The 24,637-nt window shown below is 35.7% G+C and overlaps 1 protein-coding gene across 1 annotated transcript; it reads right to left on the minus strand.

The window, feature by feature from the left end:
- Window positions 1-8,646: 8,646 nt before the first annotated feature.
- LOC143229502 (pancreatic lipase-related protein 2-like) lies at window positions 8,647-23,822 on the minus strand. Its single transcript, XM_076461930.1, has 8 exons — window positions 23,667-23,822; window positions 22,170-22,618; window positions 19,905-20,151; window positions 17,466-17,678; window positions 14,627-14,851; window positions 13,414-13,528; window positions 10,069-10,248; window positions 8,647-8,775 (listed from the first exon to the last, which is right to left on the minus strand). Exons 1-8 carry the CDS (start codon window positions 23,698-23,700, stop codon window positions 8,700-8,702), a joined length of 1,539 nt encoding a protein of 512 aa, XP_076318045.1. The 5' UTR covers window positions 23,701-23,822; the 3' UTR covers window positions 8,647-8,699.
- Window positions 23,823-24,637: the final 815 nt, after the last annotated feature.

A 24,637-nucleotide genomic window follows, 5' to 3' on the forward strand; every position in this document is an offset into this window, starting at 1 on the left:
GTTCATTTCACTGATTTACCAATATAAGAAAAAGAAGCAGTAAAGGTGTCCATTGTGGTCATTTAATTGACAAAGTTATTGTAACAAGTTTATAGCTACTTTGACAACTGAGAAGTCCTTTTTTTCCTAGCAAGTATGCTAGTATGAAAAACTAATCAGCAGAATATATTCAGGTGGGAAACCTGACATTATGAATTATTTATTAGCACAGTATTATGAGTAATTCTATCAAGACCACACCTACCATAGCAGTTACTTGTTAATGTCATGAGCAGTGTGCTGTAGAACCTTGAAACGTGCATTGTTTCAGTGGAATTTTAGGCAGTAAATTTGAGAACTTTAATGGACTGCAACTGGCTGTTGAAAAAAAGGCCTCAGTATAGAAAACAAATTATTGTCCCATTTTATTTCATTGGGCAGTTTCAGACTGTTAAAATTCTCAAACCTGCATACAAATATTGAAAGAACTTTACTGGTGGATATTTCATTAGATTGTATGCACATTCTCTGATAATTTATTTAGGCAGAGTATTCCTGATGACCATTTGTAGAATGGACAGCAACTGCCTGTTGTGGAGACACAACTGTAGAGGACAATGTTTTGAAAGTCTTCTGCTTTTTGTTTTCAGATCAGTGTGTATGTAAGGTGTTGTTGGTCTGTTCTAATAACCAGGAAGTTTAACATAGAAGTCCAATGGAAATCCTACAATATTTTAAGGTCTATTCTGGTAAAAAAACAAACAGCAACCTACCAAAGAGAATATCAGAAATGTCATCTATGAAATTCTGTGTTCGTGTAATGATACATACATTGGAGAAACAGGAAGAAAACTGGCATTAAGAATAAAAGAAAATAAAGATAGTACGAGACTCATGAAAACACAAAATTCAGACATTGCAGAGCACACCACATCAACTGGACACAAAATAAACTGAGAGAAAACTAGAATCATCAACACAGACAAATTCTGGAAGACAAGAAAAATCAAAGAATCACACTCCAAACTAAATTAACTTATAAAAACAAAACCAGCCTTTATCACTCATATTCTTTCTTATCAAGCTTTTCCTTAAACTCAATTTACTGCCTCAACAACATCTGAAGGCAATCCATTTTGAAAGCCAACCATCATGTTAGAAAAATAAAACTGTCTTAGCTGAAGATGACTACCACCCTGGCCAAACTTTATACTTGTGTTCCTTAGTCCTATTCTCACTGTTATATATTAAAAAAGATGTTGCATCAATTCCTTTACAATCTTAAACATCTCTATCAGATAACTTCTAACTCCCCAAGGTGTGGATTCATGTACGTGGTGAAGGGATCTCTTAGGGAAGGTTCTGTTCTTTCATTTTACCTCCTTTAAGACCTAAACATCCACCCACATGTTTGTTGTGTGTGGCGACCCGTGAAGGGGAGGAGAGAATCCTGGTGGTTGAAGGGTCCATCCCTAACACAACACTTTGGCCTAGAATTCCTGTAGATGGGCAGCCTTGGGGTGGCTCCCCTTGGGTGAATCGGCTGGTCCACTTGGGCTAGAGTCAAACAAATACCAGTTTTGGATGTTTTCAACAGGTGTTGTGGACATTGTATTTGATGCTGATGTTTGGGTATAGTTTTCACGAAACCCTGACATTGCTGCAGTGTCCTTGTTTGACATTGTAATGCATCCCCTCATAGGGCTCCATGGTGGGTGGGGTCAGTGGGCAACAAAATATTCCTTTTTTTATTATGGATCTTCCAAATAAAAACTTGTATAAAAATAGTGAAAAACAGTCCATAGATAAACGACCACATCTTGAAGATTCTGAGCAGCAATCTTCAACATTTGTAACACCTGTTGCACCTTATTTTCGTATCCTACATTCTCCTTCAGACAAACCTTTAAGGCAAATATCTCCCTTTTTCATTCAGGAGGGACTTGCTGGCTCTTCAAAGTCAGTAGAGAAGCTTCAATCTTGTGACATATTGGTGGAAGCATCCACATATCAACACAGTGAACTCCTTTTGCATTCAAAGGCAATTGGGGATATATCTATTGAGATTACACCTCATGCTACTTTCAATTCATCATGAGGAGTTATTGTTGAGAGGGATTTTATGAACATCCCTAATTTAGCGATTCTCATTGGTTTCTCCACTGAAAGAGCTTCTGCAGTGAGGCATATCTCCACTTGCAAAGATTGAATTACAATGCCAACCAATATCCTCATTCAGACATTTACATCACCACATCCACCTGCCACTATCAAGGCAGGTTATCTTAGTTGCAGGGTGTGGCTCTACATTCCAAACCCTCTCTGATGTTTCCAGTGTCAACAGTTCAGTCAATCAAAGACGTCATGTCGTGGTTCCTTGATATGTGCTCGTTGTGATGGCAAGGACCATGATGCCTATTAGCATGAACCAGAACCTCATTGCGTCAATTGAAATGGCTTTCACCCGTCCTACTTTTGTTCTTGTCCTAAATGGTTGCAAGAAAAAGAGGTGCAGCATTTGAAGATTATTCAAAACATTACTTACTTGAAGCTCAAACGTTGCTGCCCACCACTTCATCTTGGACGTAGGCTGCTGCACTTCATTCCAGTACTACAGTGGTAATGCAGGTGGATCTCTCTGTGCCTTCAAAAGAATCATTATCAAACCATATGAAATTTCTTTTATTCTCCATGGTTAAAGTTGATGAATCACTGTCAACACCAATCACTGTCTCCAACATTCATTCCAGCAATCCCCAGGATCCACTTCCTTTGGTTTCAGGTATGGGCATTTCCTCAGGTACATCTTCTCCTGCCCCAAGATGCAAAAGGATCATTTGTTCACGTCCTCAGTTGCTGGAATCCTCTTTCAATGACAAAGACCTGCCCAATCGATCTAAGGCAGGATTCATGGAGGTCAACAGACCTCCCTTGAATAAAGAAAATAAAGAAAAAAGATGTGGTCAAAAACAGAAGGACTCCCCACCCAATTTCTCTACATATAAATAAAAATGACCACCTTAATACAATGGAATTGTCGAGATTTACGTTCTAATCTGGATGACAATGAAGCACTGATTGCTTCCTACCATCCTGCATGTCTTTCCTTAAAGGAAACATTTCTGAAACCTGCCAATACAGTCACACTTTGGCTGTTTTCTTTGTACAGAAATGAGAAGCTGTGTGATCGATGAGTGCATGGAGGGGTGGCATTATTGATTGATCACCATGTGCCCGTCCTGCTTTGCCACTCAACACACCCTTGGTGGCTGTAGTTATCTCTGTTTCCTTGGGTCATAACATCACATTTTGTTCTCTCTACCTGTCACTTGGTGAAATCTATGATCAGTCAGACTCTCATTGAACAGTTACCGACTCCCCTTTTACTCCTGGGGGACTAATAGACATCATCCTCTCTGGGGAAGTGATGATATTAATAGGAGGGGTCACTCTGTGGAGCATATGATCTCTGACCACAACCTTCTTTTTTCACTATTGGTTTATTTACTTATTTTCATGCACTTAGTCAGTTCTTTACTATTGATCTCTCGTTTTGCTCCCCTTTACTGGTTTCTCACTTTTCATGGAGGGTTGACAGTAATCCACGAGGTAGTAATCATTTTCCTATAATTTTGAGAGAAACTGGCCGTGGTCAATGACACCTGACCTGCATGCTCCGGTGGAAACTGGATCATGCAAACTGGCCTTCTTTCACTGTTCTCACAGAACTTGATTCTGTCATCATCTATAAGCCATAAATAGATGACTGTGTGGCAGAAGTAACTGTCTGTATTATACAAACAGCTGCTCAGCATATTACTAAAACCTCAAGTTTTCCACAATATCCTTGTCCATGGTTGAATCCTGCCTGCCACATGGCATGGAAGGGTCAAAAACAGACCTGGGATATTTTCTGTAAATATCCCACACTTTTGAACTGCATCACTTTCCAACAGGCCCATGCACATGCTCAGTGGGTAAGATACCAAAGCCAGAAAGATTCTTTGATTAAGTTATCAACCAGCATGTCTTCTACCACCAGTTCTAAAGTAATATGGGACACAAGATTTGAAAGGTCAGTGGGCAATATAATTCGGTCCCCCTCTCAATCATGCTGTCTGATGGCCAGGAAGTAGCTGATAGCCATCAAGACTTAGGCAGAGCAGTCACCTCTTTCCTTTCAAGCTGGTTGTCTATATGACTATAGTCGTCACTTTACACTGGTCGATTTCAAACTGGCCCTTCATTGGTCTGGCAGTACATCAGTTGGACCTGATGATATACACTATGAAATGGTGCTTCATTTATTTCCTGCTTCTCTTGCTATTATTCTGATTGTTTTTAACCAGATCTAGCAGGAGAATGTTTTTTCCTGATGCCTGGTGCCAGGCTAATGTCCTACCTTTCTCTAAGCCTGGGAAAAATCCTAAATTCTTTCAAACTACCGTTCAATTGCTTTGACGAGCTGTTTCTAAGACCTCGGAGAGGATGGTTAATGCTCGTCTTGTTTGGTTCCTTGATTGAAATAATGTACTGTCGCTCACCCAGTATGGGTTCCAATGACAGCACTCCACTGTAGACCACCTGATTCGACTTGAAATGTCAATCAGAAAAGCCTTTCTCAAGCGACAACATCTTGTATCAATATTCTTTGACATTGAGAATGCTTATGATACAACATGGAGGTATGGCATTTTGCGAGACCTCCATATATATGGGTAACATGGTCATTTGCACATTTTTATTAACAATTTTTTAATGGACAGGAGATTCCAAGTTTGTGTGGGTTTGACACTTTCCCGTTCTTTTCTACAGGAACTTGGAGTCCCTCAAGGCTGTGTTTTGAGTGCCACACTTTTCTGTATAAAAATTAATGCCATAACTTAACTCCCTTTCACTGTTTCAAACAGGCTCTATGTCAACGACTTTCACATCTCACGTCAGTCATCAAACACAAGGAATTTTGACCGTCACCTACAGATTGCTCTCAATTGTTTGCTGGAGTGGACCATGGCAAACAGCTTTAACTTCTCTCTCTCTAAAACCATTTGCATGCACTTTTGCAGCCAATGGGGTATTCACCCAGATCCTGAACTCTGTATTGGTGAAGTTTTGTTGCCTGTGGCCCCTGTGACAAAATTCTTTTGGGCCTATCTTTGAATGTAAGCTGACCTTTATACCTCACATCAAGCAGCTATGGGCCAAATGTACAAGAGAACTGAACATTCTCTGTGTCCTGTCTTCCACCACTTGGGGAGCAGATTGATGTTCTGTGCTAAAGATATATCATGCTCTTATTCAGTTGAAACTCGACGATGAATCATTGGTCTAAGGCTCTGCCAGAACTTTGGCCTTAAAGATGCTGGTCCCCATTCATCATCAAGGACTTTGGCTCTGCACTGGGGCTTTCTGCACATCCCCAGTTCAGAGCTTATACATAGTCTCCTGAACCTTCTTTGCACCTTTGCCGTTTGCAACTGTCTTTACTACATGCTTCGAAACTTTGTTCTTTACCAAAGCATCTTACCTGGGGTTGTGTTTTCCTTTGTTGGTGGACCATACTTTTTCAGAACAGATCTGCCATTGCTCCTTTTGGTCTTCGTATTCAGGTGCAGTTGGATGAATTGGGTATGTCCTTGGATAATGCTGCTGTATCCACTATCCACTAGCCAGCCCATCCCACCATAGCTTCTTACAGCCCCCAAATGTGAGCTATCTTTAAGTCATCTGAGAAAAGCATACACTCCCATTTGGAAATACTGTCTGTTATTTCCTGAACATCTTTCAAATCATCCTTCCATTTGTATTTACATAGATGGTTCAAAATCAGGTGACTGTGTGGGCTCTGTCATGGTTTGTTGTGGTTTGGTGGTTGTGTGCAGAATCCCCTCTACATCTTCTATGTTCAATGCTGAACTGTATGCCATTTCTCTTGTCCTAGATCACCTAGAAGCTAAGCAGTACTCGAACTGCATTATTTATACTGACTCATTTAGTTCTCTACTGACCCTGGAATCGCTTGATGTTAGTTCACACCCTGTTCTCGCCGATATTCAAAACTGACTTACCCATTTCTCTTTAACATTTACTTCTATCCAGTTTTTCTGGATACCAGGCCACGTTGGTATTTGAGGAAACGAGCTAGCTGACACCACAGCTACATCTATCTGTTTTGGCACTTTCACCACTGTGCCTGTTCCATACATGGACTGTGGCCCTGTATTCAAGACTCGGTTCAGTGCCAGTTGACAGTCAACTTGGTGTGAGCAACGTGAAAACAAGATTTTCCAAATAAAACCTTTTGGACTTTGGCCATTTTGCTTCTGTAAGGATTGAAAAGAGGAAGTTATTCTAACTATACTATGCATTGGTCACAGTTTTGTGACATTGTTTTCTTTTATCTGGAACTGATGCACCAATGTGTAGTCTGTGTAACACTCAGGTCACAATAAACCAGAGTTTACTTTCTTGCTGTCGTTATGACTCGATGACGGTACCATTTTAAATATGTTCTGTCCCAAGGTTTGTCCATAACATTAAATAGTGTTATTGGTTATGGTGACACTGTCCACCTTGGAAATGTTTTTAATTTTTTAAAGGGCATTAATCTTTTTAATGCCATTTAAGTTTTTTAATTTATACATTACAACTTTTTAATGTGATCCCCTTTTAAAAATCACAGTTCATCTAGTTTGATTTGAAATTAGAAACTGGCCGTAACATTAAATAACTCAAAACTAGGATTGGAAAAGCCAACTTCAGGTGACTGACAGTTGTTTTTGTACTTATCTGCTAGTCTTCCTGGTGAGTTACGATAATTACAATTATGCTACAGAAAGTCCTTTACAACTTGTATTATTGTAGTTTTTCTCTTAACATTGTAGACTAGATGTAAACATTGGTTTTATGCTCTTTGTTTTTTAAACTTTGTTTTGTTTTATCTTAATTTCCTTTTATGAATTTTACGAAATTTAATAGTAACTTTTTATCGAATGTTTGGCACAGATAGTGTAGCTATTTTATGCTGTAAAACACAAAATCAACCAACCAACCCACTTATAATTTTTCTTCTTACAAGAGAAAACAGTTAGAGAGATTTCAGCAGGCACCATTCTAGTAACCCTTCTTTGAATTCTTTCCAACACTTCATTGTCTTTCATGAGGTAAGAAGCCTAAGAACTGAACACAATATTTCAAACGGGGCCTAACCAGTGACTTGTACAATGAAATTATAACCCCTGTAGACATGTTTTTAGTATTTCTGTAAATACAAACTAAAATCATATTTTCCCTACTGTTAGCAACAGCATTCTGCTTGGATGAGTTTAGAGATTGATTGACAATTACATCAAGATCACTTTTTATGACCTTGTTAAAGTTATTCCCATCGAAATTATACTTATAATTCAAATTATGATAACTTACAATAATTATAATTGAAACCCAACTGCTATTTTTTTGACCAACTAACTAATTGATCTAAATTCTTTTGTAAATTGGCAATATCCACGACTTTAATATCATCAGCAAATGTACATACTTTATTAGACTATTTATTCATCCACATCATTGATATAAATAAAAAAGAACAAAGGTCCTAAGACTGAGCTCTGAGGTACCCCAGTTGTGACATTAATCTAGAGTGACTGTACTCCATTTGTAACAATCCTCTACTTTCTTCCATCCAGCCACTCTTCTATAATATTTGCTAACTTATTCCTCACATCTACAATTTTTTTTACAATTTTTTTATGTTGCACCTTGGTGTCTGAAAGTCCAGATACACCAAATCTACACCCTTACCCTCATCTACATAAACAGTAACCTTTTTAAAGAATATCAAATGATTTGTAATACCCTCATCTACATAAACAGTAATCTTTTTAAAGAATATCAAATGATTTGTAAAGCTAGATTTTCCCTTAGTGCTATTTGGTACATATTGACTAACTATCCATTAAGATTCTAAACTTTGTTAAATGATTTTGCAAAGCATCTTTTAACAGACTTGTAATTTTTCCACAACTGATGTAAAACTAACGGGTCTGTAATTAATGGTAGAATTTCTATCACCTCCCTTGAAAAGAGCAGTTACATTCACGAACTTCCAACTCTCTGACACTTGCCTACTATTGAAAAACTGACAAAAACTAGTGAGTGGTTCACATATTCAATCTTTAACCTTCTTCAAAACCTTTGTGGCGATACTATCTAGCCCAGTAGCCTCATCATTTTTTAAACTTCCTAATATTTTTCTTTACCATCTCACAATTAATATAGTCTTTTTTTTTTTCAATCTGGTTTTGTTTATCAACTGTTCAAGGAAGAAAGTTGTACTCTTATGTTTATGCTCTTTTAGTATAATTGAAAAGTTTCAGAATTTAAACACCTGACCAGGGAGTTTTCATGTGATAAGGAAGATTTATAATTTCATTCTTACTAATGGTGTTTTTTCTTGTTTATATGGAATGCTACAACTTTACAGCACAACACGAAAAACAATTACTATGTTCTCAGCTTTTAACAGTTAAATGTACTTTGTATATTGTATTTAATGTACTTCGTATGTTTTGCTCCTTTCTTTTATTGTAGCTGAATATGTACATTTCTCTTTTATTATTATTAACACTATCTAACATCAAACTTCGAAATTAAGACAAACCTGTATATTTAGTATGTATTTTATTTACTGTTGTACAGCTAATTCAGTGGAAATGATATCAGCAGTTTCCACCAATGTTTAGTTTCTTTTCCCGTCCATTTTCTAATTCAGTTTCAGGAGCGCACACATTGTAGCTGTGAACGAATTAGACAATATACAATGGTTATGAGACATCAGATCCAAGGAAAAATAAAAATCTTCAATAATAAATGATGAAATTCCACATAAATCAGTAAAGATATAAAAATCAAATCTATGCGAAATAGCATTTTAGATCTATCTCCTCTATGCCACAAAGGAATTTATTAGTCTTGACTGAACAAATGTAAATCACATTTATCTAAAATGCTATTCTGTACAATAATTTGAATGCTGGGATATAAAAAGTCTGTATAGCAAAACAAATAGGTTTATTGAGCTTAACAAAAGTAATTGAAATACGAAGTTCCATCATTTTTGTAATACCTAATAAACATCTTTGTTTTAACATTTTTCATTATAGCGTTGTGAGACATGATAATTTGTTTCTGCACGTAAACTATTTTGTCAGTCAAATGTATGTTGCATTTTAATGATTGTTCTGTTGTCCTTCAGTGGCGTAGCGGTTCGTTTACGTACTTAAAAATGTGAACGTCTGAAATTCGATTTTCCGCACTGGATATATCGGATAGCCATATGTGATTTTGCTCTTAAACAAATAAACAAAAAATAACGTATCTTATGCATATTGACTTTTAACTATACAAATTTTGATTCTTTTATTTAATTTCAATCCGTGGTACAATTTACGAGGAAAAATGTTTCGAACACATCATAATGTGTGATGTAGTATAGATAAATAGAACAGAACGAGTTTCATTGTTATTAGTATTAGCCAATAACGTTATAGTTGATACTGAGGTATTGTTTTATTCGTTGTCAACAAATTATTTTAATACTAGTAATTAGTTTGAAATATTTCAGTGATTTCATGATTGTATCCAAACGACAACAGTCATGGTAATAACGAGCGAAAGTTCGAGATTATGTAATATCGACTTTAGTACACGTTGTTCGAGGGTATTCATTTTCATTGAAACAATCTAAAAATCCATGGAGAAAGTAAATTCGTTGTTTCAAGCGACCATTAGTAACAGTTTGGGTCTGAAACGCTTTGTTGAATAAAATAAATAATTATTGTAATTTAAGATTGTTTTTCACTGAAATAAGATATTAGTATTCCAGGCAATTTACAGAAATGCATGTTAAAAATCGTGGAATAATGTAATAATTTGTGAACATACGATGACAAATAACCACAAAACTGACACCAAATACAACCGAACTTTAAAGGTAGTTCGTATTATGTCAGTTTTTCTAGTTATGTAACTTTATTAAATTTATTGGATAACAGCAATTGTAAGGATCTCGAAAACGTTTGGACATACCTTGATTTGTTCTCAGTAGTGATTTTGACGTAGTCGATCTTCCACGTTTCTGTGCCAGACGTGAACCAGCCTTTATAACGATTATAGGTTATTTTGACTTTATGCACCGGAAGAACAGCTGCATCCACACCAACCAATAAACTTAATTCCGCTCCAGATTCGATGGTTGTATCAGATTTTCTATAGTTGAAAAAGACACGTGTGATCATTCTAAGGTCTGGTTGTTTATGGACAATAGAATAGCTGATTGCAGACTCGAATCCCTGTCCCCGAATGTGCTCTCCCTTTTTCAGTTGTGCAAATGTTATAATGCTTCCATTAATTTCACTATTCGTTGGTAAAAAAGTTGCTCAAGAGTTGATGGTAGGTGGTATTGACTACTTGCCTTCCCTATAATCTATCACTGTTAAATCAGGGATGGCTAGCATAGATAGCCCTTGTGAAGCTTTACGTGAAATTTAAACCACATTAATGATAATGTGTAGTAATAAAATCGCATTTCATTCTGCACCAATTACACGAACATTGGTCTTTCCTAACGGATTACGCAAGAAACAAAATCAGTAGTATGAAACAAATCATTTATCTGATAGTATTAATTGTAGTAAACTGGACAGAGGATGAGCGTTACCTTGCTTGATATTAGTACAACATTACCGTCTGAATTAACAAGTTCACAACTACAAGAACTGTTTAACGTAGACTATTTTTTGGTACCTTTCAGACATGAATAGACAGGTTTGAAACAGCAGAGGAAAGGTCAGTTTCTTGTTACTCTTCCAAAGAAACGAGTCACATCCTGACTAAACCATTTTTGGAACAATTTGTTATTATTATTTTACATATGTATTCAAAATGAATACGTTTAAGTGAAAACTATAATGAGGAATTTATGGTGTAATGTTGCTTATTCGTGTGACATTGATGTTACCACGATCACCGCTAGATTTTTTTAGTGCGATAAAAGAAGCATCACATGCGGAAACTGCTACGATTTTAAAATAATTACTAGATTTATGATCGGAAAAAGCACAACATTAATGTTCGATTTTGAGATTTGCACCGAAACCAAAAACAGTCTTCCGACTTACACCGGTTCCTAAACTTACATTACATTATGTAACAAAATTTTTACTTTTTCTTGTTCCTAGTCAGAAAGTGTTAGTTCCCAATTGTTTATGCCTAAAGTAAATAGAAAAGACCTATTTTTCTCTTCAAACTTTGCTTTTGTGACCTGGGTAATGAAAATTCCAAATTTACCCATTTTCCAGAACATTCAGGTAGATTCAGTGCTGAGTAGCTGATAGAGAATTTTCTGGAATGTTGTAGAACTTACAAGGATTTTCAAGAACCTTTTAGAATTTTCTAGAACTTTTCATAGTAATATATATACAGGGCTCACCACTCACCATTTCAATTTAGTTCTAGCTCCATAAGTGAACACATAGACCTATCTGATTTTATCAGAGAGGGCATCAAGAGGTTGCAAGCATTCTCCAAATGCATTATGCTATGTATGTGGCGTATTTATCAAAACAAGAGCGAAAAGTACCCTGTGACAGCATCGGCTAATATGTGTGAAGCCTACAAGACATATTTCGACATGCATATCAGGGATCAAGACAAATCCTGGGCACCTCATTTTACCTGCGAGCAGTGCAAAAAAAAATTCTAGAAGGTAATACGGACAATTTTGCTCGCTTGAATAGTAAGATTTTATATTATACAAATTTTAGACCTTTCAAAATGTAAATATCTTTTAATTTTTTTATTTCCAATAGTGTAGAAAAAATATCACGTATAAAATATTTTGTATGAACCTCTTACACATTTGGATTAAATAAATTTATTTATAAATTATTAATAAATTTATTCTTCATAATTTAATTTTGCTCTTTTGCAGGATGTTAGAAAAGAGAGCCATGAAGTTTGCTATTTCAACAATTTGCCTTGAAGTACGATGAGTATGGTTGGGAGGTTATTGGAGACTTCAAAATGGTAGCATTCCTGATGGGTCTTCAAGGAGACTTTACCAAGTTTTCCTTTTATCTTTACCTTTGGGACAGCAGGGACACCATAGCGCACCACAACAGGAAGTACTGGCCACAACGGACAGAATTCTCTGTGGGGAGGCACAATGTCAACTGTGAGCCACAAGTGAACCTACAGAAGGTGTTGTTCCCACCATCGCACATAAAACTGGGTCTTATGTAACAAGTTGTCACAGCTCTTGATAAGGAGTCTGCAACCTTCAAGTACCTTCGAGATTTCTTCCATAAGCTGCCTGAGGCAAAGGTCAAAGCTGGTGTCTTTGTTAGACTACAAATGAAGAAGATCCTGGAGTGCAGAGAATTCCCAAGAAGCTCAGTAAGAAGGAAAAAAAGCTTGGGGCAGCTTTGTCGCAGTGGTTCGGGGCTTCCTGAGCAATCACAGGGCCAAATATTATGTGGAAATGGTTGAGGCTCTGGTGAAAAACTACGGCAAAATGGGCTGCAGGATGTCTCAGAAAGTCCATATTCTTGACGCTCATCTTGATAAATTCAAGGAGAATATGGAAGCATATTCAGAGGAGCAAGGTGAGCGCTTCCACTGGACTTTGAACCAAGGAGCGAATAATGAAAACATGATGGGAGGTTATATTTGGGGATTGATACGGGAAAGTGATTTACGTTACAGTCGCAAATCTCGAGAAACTACTCACTTCTAAAATTTTGTATAACTTTGTATAACATGTAAATCTTGTTTCATATGTTGTTTTATTCAGACTTTATGTAAATGAAAATGTGCAAATTTGCCCGTTTTATATAGAAAATAGGATAATTTCTAAATTTCATTATCTGGGTCACAAAAGCAATGTTTGAAGGGAATAATGGACATTTTCTGTACTTTTATAAGATAAGCAATTAAGAGATAACACATACTATCCAGGAATAAAATTTGTGTTACATAGTGTTATCATTTACTTATATTAAATTCTATATTGTTAGGACCCAACAGTTTGTTTCTAGAACCTAATTTTAATTTCACAACAGGATTCTGAATTTAGCGGTTAAGATCCTCGACTCACGATCTGCAGGTTTGAATCCAGTCATCGAACATGCTCACCCTTCCAGTCGTGATGGTGTTTGTAGAAGGGAAGCCCAAAATTAGCAGTGGGTAATGGTCTTTCCTCTTATTTATCACTTTAAAATAAAGACTCTTAAGGCAGGTGATCCTCGAGTAGCTTTGTCTGAAATTCATGAAACGAATAAGTAAATGTAATTCTATTTCGCAGTTCGCTCCGAGAACTAATCTCCATTTTGTAAAAAAGTCTTACTTCCGACTTTTTTAACCAGATATACTTACTTGGTTAGAATTATTGTGTCCGACTTTCCTCTATTCCCTACAACAGTGATATACACTTCTCCATACGTCCGCTTCTGATTATTAGAAGCTTTGACTGCAATGTTAACTGGCTTACCTGCAATGATTTAGTTAAATAACATCTCTTCAAAGTTTTGCTGAATCACCTATTTAGAAAACATGGCACTACAAATTTATCAAGGCCAATTTCCAGTATATAATTATAAAATTTAACTAAGATCGACTAGAATTACGTTATATTATATAAAACAGTAGATGTACCTAGGTTTAATAATTCGGTAGTGTAAGGGAGGTACGAAAAGTGACTACAGTGGAAATGAGACATACAAAAATTAGCTTTTAAATGTTCACTTCTGCTTGTGATATCTTTCTCCTAACGTGCAATATGCTAAGATTAAGTAGTACAATTAGCAATTTACTGTTAGCCTGTAAAGAATAATAGTGGGGGGCGGGACGTCTCGGAGATACTTCAAAAGTGTAATCTCATTTGGGCACTCCTTGTGGTCCCCATGTTGGAACAGCGGTAAGTTTTCAGATTTACAGATGTCATGGATTCGATTCCCCTCGGTGGACATAGCAGATAGCCCGACGTGGCTTTGCTATTAGAAAAATATACACGAATAAACACTCCTTGTCTCTGATTTACCACTTCTATATCTGTCGTATCCTAGCCGGTCTGATAAGCCATGATATTGAACAAAAGGTCTCGTCGGCACTGGATACGGCAGATATGCTGTAACTGACGTAACATATTATCCTTTGCTTATACTCGTTGGTTCTTAGAATTACTCATCCGGTTGATTTCGGTGAAGCTCAGACAAAAACTGTGGAATGAGTCAGCGGACAGGCAGACACAAAATAGTAGATATTATAAGATTGTCTTTTGATTCAGTTGAAGTTTTGTAACTTGATGTAGATTAAATAATCTCGCCAAATGAAACTATTATAGTAGCGAAAGAGTTTGGTGGGTTGCATGTAAATCAAATTTCTTGAACGGGTTTTGTGGGATAAATGATTCTACAGTCGACCTATATAATGTATTACTATATTAAGTAATTGATATTTATTAATTGGTATAAAACATTTTTCACACACTAGAATAACTTGTCTATGACCTGGTATAAAGATATAATACCCAACACTGCCCTTCTTTTATTGTATTTTAAATAATAATTGTAACAAAGTTCGAACTTACCACAGTAAGGTTCATCTCGCCTGGTAACAAGATACAACGACCCAGCACTGTTAGATTTATGACTGTGATAACCCATGTTACCACAGCCGCTCACACAGCCGAAACATTTACCAGCTAGAAAGTCCTCATAACCTCCTTGACAAGGGTAGCTTTGGTAATGGCAGTCATTTGTCATGGAGTCAATAAAATACATCGATGAGGCTTTATGATTACAAACAAGGCCGTCTGTTTGGAAGATGTAAACAAGTTAAAAATACTCGGAAATAAATGGGCAATGTATCAAGACAAAAATGTACATCATGAAATAAGCCAATAAACATGAGCAAAATGATTCTAGTGGTTCATAAGACGATTCAAAAGCTGAAGTGATTGAGAAAAAAAACAACTAGTTAGAACTAGTAATATTGCCAAATGAAAGTATGGGTGATATCTTTCTCAAATAAACGATTTAACTTGTATATTAACTTTGAGAATGAGTTTTATGAAAAGTATTTAATAAATATAATTTTTAGTTGTATTAGACCAATCGTTTGCATGTGTGGAAAAGCCGACACGTCGATAACAGTAAATTACAAAATCTGTTCATTTATTGTCAAGTGGAGCTATCAAAAATTCAGTTAGATTTACATTTACGAAGAATAAACCTTGATGTTGGTTATGGACTCTAATCACAGCCTAGCAGTTGGTTTGTTAAACTTGCCACCTATTATGTTCTCGATAATGACTGTAACATAAAGTGGCAAAATGTATTCTAAATGTTTCTAAATATATGTGTTTACTGGTTAAATAAAGCAAGATTATACACAGTAAGAAAATAGATATCTTAATTTTTTTTCCCATAATTAGTAGAGAATACGTCTTCATTAAAGTTATATATTCTGATAAATTTTCCTAAATGTTTGACCACGTTTGTATGTAGCAAGTTGGTTTTAAACTTGAGCTGACCTACAACATTGGACGAAGATTACCTACAACAGTAATTGTTACATAAGACTTATACATTTTCCTAAATGTTTGACCACGTTTGTATGTAGCAAGTTGGTTTTAAACTTGAGCTGATCTACAACCTTAGACGAAGATTACCTACAACAGTAATTGTTACATAAGACTTATACTTGCTTGATCCTGTTTCTGTTTCATGTATTTTTTAAGTGAGCTCATACTCATTTCAAGGTGTGGTAAAGACACTTGTCCAAGTTAGTATGGGTTAGGACTTATGTTTTTATAATATATAATAAGAGAATGATCATTGACAAATGTAATCTAAGACTATGATATGTAGTATTATGAACATTAATCCTACTTTAAGAGAGCAAAATATAATATTTTGCTTTATTTTCACCTTGTGGAACAATGTTTCTGACGTGTTCTGGGCTTCCCGCTACTACATCGGTAACTCTACGGACTTACAACGCTAAAATCAGGTGTTCGATTCCCCTCGATGGGCTCAGCAGATAGCCTGACGTGGCTTTGATATAAGAAAACACACCTACACCTGTTTTGACAGTCACGTCTAATCTGAATAGCAGAATTTAGAAGCTGGCTAGTTTAGGTAAAACCTTTGCAATGTTTTGTTGTATAAATAAAATTTGTATTTTTGTTTATTCGTATGTGACTGTCCTTGCTATAAATTTATTCGCTGCTTAACTTATTCTAGAATTACTATATATTACAAATATTAGACATTTGCTTATGGACGACAATGTTCTTGAATACCACAGACGTAATGCATCACTTTATACGAGTATTGGTATTAGGAAGTATAATAACAATATAACAAAGAGCAGCAAAGAAAATAATAACATAACTCTAAGCAACAGGTAATTTCAATAATATCCAATAATAAATTGTACAAAAACAAGGGATATGTTCTATAAGTAATGACAGGAATTGTGAGCATTGCGTGCGTTATGAGAAATTAGTTTTTTTGAAGTAAAAACATATAATATATTAACTCTTATTAAACAGATATTAATACTGAATTTTTTGAAAATGAAAGTAAAAGATACTAGTATAAGGTAATATACGTTCTATTAAAATATCGAAAGAAATAATGCACAGTTTATTAACTTATTTTAATCTATAAAGAAGAAAAGGTTCTGTCATGCATTAGATTGCTGTTAGGAGATTACGGAAGACTTTGGTCTTTTACACTCTTTAGAGCATACGTTGAACTCAAAGCTATATGGAAGGCTACCATGGGTCGCTGATAAGTAGTAAAAGACACTACTATATTTTGTAGGTATAATAAACTACCACACACTTCCTTTCAAGAAAGTCCATGAGTTGCCATTACACAAACGTATTTGTTAAAATAAAATCTCCTGATACACGTGTATAATAAATAGTCCAATTTTAACACAAATTAATGCTCCGTTTGGTGCTACCTAGCATTTTATCTCTTGGAAAAGGAAGATAAAATAAATACAAATAGAAAAGGCGTAATTAACTCTATTATTATCATGTATAATAAATGTATGAATGTCGCTGAAAGGATTATGTTTATTTCTGATATTGGAGCAACGTTACACAATAGGTATCTATGTTAGATATTCCTAACTTTTAAATGGTACACTCGAGAGATGTCAGATGAACAACAACATTCGCCACCAGCTCTTGGGCTACACTAATAAAATAGTGGGACTTGATTTTGATTTTTATAATGCACTCACTTCTCCAAGATACAGAGCGCGAGCTTTTCCACAGTGGGACGCGAACCACGGACTTAATGATTCATAGTTCAGTACTCTAACTACAATAATGTAATCAATGTTAAAGAAGTATATATGGTAAAATAGGGAGATTTGGAAGTGAAGGGACAGCGTTAGTTTAAACTTACCAACAAGTCCTTTCTTTGGGTAACACATGGGTTGCTGGTTGCCACCATTAGGATAAAAGTCCACATGTCCTATAGCTTCGTGCATGCCAACTTCCCCAGATAAAATGTCGGTACCAACACTAGTGTGAATAACATCAACATACTCAGCATCGTCATAACTCAGGTGGACGTCTTTACCTTTGCCTTCGAAGAATGGTCCAGCGGGGTCCAAAGCTAAATAATCCGATCAAATCAAATATTTGAGCAAGCAGAAATGAGACAAACTTATGTATATAAGGTGCGATATGTTACATTTACAGTGTATGTTTATGTGTGGTGGGAGAAGTAGATTAGGTAAACAACAAAATAACATGGAATATTATATAAAAATCCTTTTATTTTAGCAGACGAAAAGTGCTTACATTTTTACTAGTTTTGAAAAAAAATAATGTCTTTTGTTTTAGCGATTTCATGTACAAATGTAATTTTATAAAAGAGAAAAATGTAAATGTTTATATTTGGTTGAGAGTGATTACCAAATAGAAACATTTACATTTAAAAAAATATAGTTAGAATAGAAATGCTTTAAGATATGAGGATTGTAATTCATAGAAAATGTTTGTAGCTTCCATTTGAAACTTCTTGTTTGTTTGTTACGACTGCTACCTCCTTTTTAACCATTTAAAAACATTCCATAATATTGAGTGTGCGTTTCTCTGACTATTCAAGCACTGAATACAAAACAAGGTACCGGCTAAGACATTGAATGAGTTATACAACCCATAAGGACTAAGTTATAAGTGAAAATACTGTTAAGCAATACCAGTGTTAATAGTTTTTGTGTGTGAACACTGTAGCGTGAAGAAAACGCTGGCTACAAGATGAGATGTTTAAAATTTCCAGACTACAGGTGTTGTAAATGTGTGATCAGAGGGACAACAGATAATCACCCCATGGAATGGTAAATGAAAGTCCATCCAGGGAGGGAGTAAGGCACAGAGAAATATTCTTACTTCTTACCAGATTATACTCTATATATTGATGGACACAGACAGTGTAGAACCACGTGTATCACTGCTAAAGTAGCTTTAAAAAATTCCGCTTTTATTTCGCAAAAATAGTTTTAAAACATTTTCACTTATTGTAATGGTTACTAACCTATACGAACACTCATTGTAATTATTTTTCTTAATTGCTAACTAGTTTTTTCCACATTGTGACTGCAAATATACTATGTTTTAAAAGAAGTTCACAGAAGAACCGCTTCTTCTTTATTACGATAGATAGTACACCAACCTCTCTGGTAAGGGGACCATAAATGGGATCGTTGGTTTTCTCTGTGAAAATGATCCAAGATCGAACTTTGGTCATTATCACAACTGAGACGGTCTCTCTCTGGAATTTCCTGAATAGAGCAACATGTCAGCAGCCAATACGTAGGATATAAGCTAGGTGGTATTTAGAATGTAGTAATAAAAAAACAATTAATTAGCGGTTAGACTCAGGTAACCGTACCTAACAATATTAACCATGACGACAATTGATATCCGATCGCTAAAACCTTATAATAAGTACTTAACATTTTCGTTAATATAATATAGAAGAAAATAATCGACATGACTGTGTGGGTCTAATGTCTCAGCTCATTTACTTTTATATTTAAAACATTAAGAAGGCCATCCGAAGACACAAGTGCGTGTAAGGTGTGTGTGTATGCACTTGGTAGATGTTAATTTTGTTGGTCAGAACTACGCAATGGGCTATCTGTGCTGTGTTTAATGCGGGTATCAAAACCGGTTATTAACGTTATCAGATTTGGACCTTGAACATACTGTTGAGCCACTTGGGGGAAAGAGTAGTTAAGAATCAGCATTTTTATTTTCAAAAAAGTTATTGAAATTTTAGTTGGAATCGAAGACGTATTAAACAAAGCGATCGTCAGTACCTGGTAATCATAAATACACATTTCAAGAAGGCTGATTCTAAAAAAAAAGAGCTAGTGGTATTTTATCGTTATTTTCAGACAAAATAATGTTGTATGATTATTTACCGTGTGTAATAGATGTGTCACGTTATTTCTTTTAAATTAGTGTGTAACCCTATTGCTATGCGTTACAAACAGCATCTGTGTGGTTATTTAGTGGATTCAATAAGGTCACGTAAAACCAACTATACTAAACAATGATAATTCGGAACAGCATTACGCTAAGTTCACACATTTTACAGATTCTTGAAAGTTAGTTTAGAAACCAGTGTGAAACGTGCTCGCGAACATATACTTCTATTAATCTTGTTGTCAGCCTGCATTTGTTTATTCCATACAAATTGTATCGTTCATGATTGAGGTTAAAGGTAAAAAGCATACCTTGAATTTAAGTTTTAAAATTGAGTCGTCAAGGAGCTGACTTGTTAGGTTAACTATTTCATGAATACTTCTCTAAAAACTGCATATAACTATACCAGTAATCCGCTTAATTCGGGCTCCTGAAATTTCCTTAAGTCTTTTGCCCGCAAAACCAGCAGCATGAGCCCCAAGACTGTATCCAGTGATGTGAATATTGGCTGTCGACACTCCCCTCTTCTCAATCAGTAACTTGATTAGTGCTGCTACCTGGCGTCCAACTAGTTCGGTGTTGACAGAAGCAGCGTTATAGAATGGAGGTCTGGCACCTCTTCCCCAGTCAACCAAGATAACATTGGCATTTTCCTACAAAACAAACCAAAAAACAAAAACGTAATTTTTGTTTTAATCAAATAACATAATGTAATTTAAAATAATACTGAAGTTGTGTTAGTTTTATTTCATTGTGCTATTATTAATATTATCATCCGATCAGAACATGTTACTTCTGTTCCTATACTGGCTTAGTTATAAAACGTTTTACCAAATCAATCATCGACTTATAATGTTGTTTGGTTTAAATATTAGCTACCAGATCACTTGTTAAGGATCACCCCTTATATAGAGATGCGTTGCCTTTCGTCCTATTGACAGTTAGATTCCACATGGAATGAACTTTATTATATGCTACAAGATGCCCTGAGAAATTCTTTCTTATTCTTTCAGTAGCATGGTTTTCATATATTTTAGATGTAGTTGGAAGGGAATTCGTGCATCTCACAGGTGTTCAATGCGATAATGACCGGGTGATTGTGTAGACCATGAAAGTATCGGATATTTGTGGCATGCACATAGAGACCCAGGCACGAGCATCAATTAGTACAGCATTGTTAGAACCAGTGCTTCATATGGCTTTTTATGAATGGGCAACTCTTTCATACATGCAAAACAAGAGTCTACTTACGGTGCACTACTGTAGATGGCTACGTTGTTTAGCTGCTAAAACAAGCGGTTTGAAAACCGGCCTTCGATTGTCATAACTTATCCGATGCAACGTCCAGTGCTTTGTGCCGGTGTAAATAGCACTCACTTTTGTTTGTTGGGTCACTGAAGTATGCCTTTCTGTTCGACTGCCTTATAATTCTTTCTAACAGTTGTACTTGCAATCCAGTCGGATGCAGTCCTCTGTTCTCTGTGTTATCCATGAATAACATGTATCAGACAGGATTCTGGAAAGCCAATTAACTCTACATCAACAAGCAACGATATAAGGCCCTCATCTCTGATGGTTTTTCTTGTTGATAACCATGAGCAAAAATCTCTTACCAATAATTGCCTGCAGACCTGAAGGCCACATGAAAGGAAACCCTGCTTAATTCATTTAAAACATTTACTATTTTGATATCAGGAGTAGTTCTAATAAAATGGCTAGTCAGTATAAAAAGTGTTAGAATTTAAACATTTAATTTTAGATTCATTATTTAGCTTAAGCATCTTATCACTGGAACAAGTGTTCTCATTGTATATTTTTTATATCAGATTGTCATTTAAGGGCATGATATTGTAACAAAAAATGTAAAATATTTACAAAATTTAAAGCTAAACTTATTATTAAACTCAGCAAAATGAAAATGATTTTTATTAAGACCTCTGGCCACGAAAAACTTACCCAAATTTAGGATTAAAACATTGCAACCGAAAAACGGATTGAAAGCACCATATATTACCATAACCTAATTATACAACCTAAAAAAGCTCCTTCTTCTAATTGAAAAAATATATTCGTAAGTGAAATCTGTAAACTTCCTTGCCTGGAACATAAGCATAGAAAGAAAGGAGACTGTGGTGTTCGTAGATGCTGCTTACGTTTGGATTCATGTTCGAATAAGCTAAATCATATTAATTGAAAGCGAAGAAATGATGCTGAAAGTGGAGAAAGAAGAGTAATGGGAAGGACAAGTATTCTGAGAGGTCAAAATCAAATTAGATTGAAAGAAAGCAAGATGTATGATATCGGTTCTGGAAAATATGGAAAAACTGAAGTCTTTAAAATCATTAATATTATTTACAGCTGTATTTTTCGTACTTAATAGATTTCAAATCAGAATAAAAGATTTTGAATGGCATAGTCGAATAGTTTATTTCTACCAGTCAACGTCTTCTGGGATAATATTTCAAAATTTAGCATGTCGTCTAGAGAAGTTAGTTTTTCGTGACCAATGAATCTTAATTTATTGAATTCCAACAAAATCTGATATTAAGAAGACTAATCATTCTTTTTAATTAACTGAAACAGAATCTAATGAATCTAGTTTTTTTATATTGCTTTTGACAACTTTAAGTTGGCACTATTTCGATTTATAATTGTAAAGAAAAATCCTTACTTTGTCAAGAATAGCTTTTCTGATTTTGGTAAAAGTGGATTTTGTACTGTCTTGGAAAAATCCGTGAATGACTATCTTTATGGGTGACTCTTGATTTAAAGAAGATGTCAGCACAGTCGATTCATCAATATAATCTAGCATCTGAGGTTCGTCGCCATTGCTTCTAGTGTACAAGTAAAATCGGGTTTGAATTGAACTGGGAGACTCGGGTAAAATGCGTAGATGTTTAAAAGTTCCATTCTTGTTAAAACAGCCAAGTTTTTCATAGCACACCTCTTCAACAGTGTTGCTGTCTGAAGGAAATCCCAATCTTCTCATAATATCTACTCTTTGAACTGCCTCATGAATTGAAAGCAGCGTCTCATAATCCGACAGTTCTTCAAGGTGACCTGAAACAAGGTTCTGATTCGGCTTGATGGGTAATATTGTATCCAGCGAAACGACAAAATCTGCAATAAAAATGTGCTCAGCAGAGTGTTGACATAACAGGTTCCTTTTGATGTCAAAATACGAATCTTTTACATAACTTTATTCAAGAGTTTATTTCCATTGAAAAACCGTAACTACTTACACATGTAAATAATTATCCCTTGGTTTGTTTTGGAATTTCGCACAAAGCAACTCGAGGGCTATCTGTGCTAGCCGTCCCTAATTTAGCAGTGTAAGACTAGAGGGAAGGCAGCCAGTCATCACCACCCACCGCCAACTCAATTATCCCTTGGCCTATCATGATCAGCAAAACAGTGTGGTGAGTAGCTCATAAAACTTATGATATTATCAGCTCATTCCATTCAATTCAATACACATTTATACTTTTGTTCGGAATGAGGAGAGGATAATTTTCTTGGTTTAAGGTAATTATTTAGTTGTTATGTTTTTATGGTTAACCGACGTGAAACCTGGTGTAAGGAGAGGCAGACATTCTGTCAGAGTTATATATCTACGTATATAACTTGCAAAGATTCAATGTCACATTTTTAACCTTTGAGGATTTGAGCCTCTCTTTAGAGTAAATAATAGTAGCAGCATTTTAAACGTTCGGAATGTATCTTAAGCCCATTGATTTCTTAAACTGTTGTCAAAAACAGCACTCTCCTAAACCATGATAACTTTTGAAGCTTAAATGTTATTTACCTATATGTACGGCCCGGCATGCCAGGTGGGTTAAGGCATTCGACTCGTAATTCGAGAGTCGCGGGTTCGAATCACCATCGCACCAAACATGCTCGCCCTTTCAGCCGTGGGGGCGTTATAATGTGACGAGTAATCCCACCATTCGTTGGTAAAAGAGTAGCCCAAGAGTTGGCAGTGGGTAGTGATGACTAGCTGCCTTCCCTCTAGTCTTACACTACTAAATTAGGGACGGCTAACACAGATAGCCTTCGAGTAGCTTTGTGCGAAATTCAAAAACAAACAAACAAACCTTTATATGCACTTTAATTTTTCGCAAATTAGAATCTCACAAATTGTTTGAATATGAAACGTCAAATGACTTACAAGCACAAACAAGTGTTAGAGTAATAGAGCTCATCTTTCACGCAATCGAAGTGTTGCTCTAGTTTCAAATGTTTCGGCTTTTTACACGAGAACTGGTAGCTGTTGCAGTAGTTATGGTCCTTCTGTTTCTTTCCCTTTATAAAAGAAGCATTTTACAACTGCCATGTTATCTTAGTACATTACACTTGTGCACAGCTGATACTGGAATAAGCAATAGTTTATCTTGTTTCCGGTTGTAGTGACGTGAAAAGAACACAGGTAAAAACGAGTACACAGATATGCAGCATCGTTTTGGAAAGTCCCCTGCTGGTACAGCGGTAAGTCTTCGAAGTTACACCGCTAAAATCAGCGGTTCGATTCCCGTCGGTGGACTTAGCAGATAACCCGATGTGGGTTTGTTATATGAAAAGACACACACACGTTTTGGAAGTTTACGAGGAATCTATGAGTGTAAATCCATTAGAAGTATCGACTTGGGCAACATGTGTATAAAGTGATTATGCATTAAAAATTATAGTGTTTTTTTTTTTAGTTTGCATGAAATATGACGCGCAAAGTGAAGCATTTTATTTAGTAATGAAGGCAGAAATTCTTACATAAACTGTCACATGTGTGACGGCCTCTAATGGAGTTTTAAAGTGGGAGTTGTCGTTATAGGCCTAGAATGAAGAATTCTACCTGGCGGCAAGTTTATTAAACTATTTTCTCTTAATTAGCTGTTGGTAATAAGTAAATAGTTGAAAATAATTAACAACAATAAACCAGGATCTCTGTTGGTCGACAACTGTGAGTTTCGTAAGTGCTAATTTCTTGCTTCTAGATACACTTGAGTTGAATTACCTTGAGAACTCTGGTTAAATGTGGTGGTCATTGATAAAGTAACGATATGAACATCACTGGCATGTCGTGAATATCTTTCGTTACATTTTTATCGTTTCTACCACTCGGTGACCTTCACTTCAAAGATTCTC

Source organism: Tachypleus tridentatus, chromosome 10 (genome assembly GCF_004210375.1).
Source record: "Tachypleus tridentatus isolate NWPU-2018 chromosome 10, ASM421037v1, whole genome shotgun sequence".
In the NCBI taxonomy this organism is placed as follows: domain Eukaryota; kingdom Metazoa; phylum Arthropoda; class Merostomata; order Xiphosura; family Limulidae; genus Tachypleus; species Tachypleus tridentatus.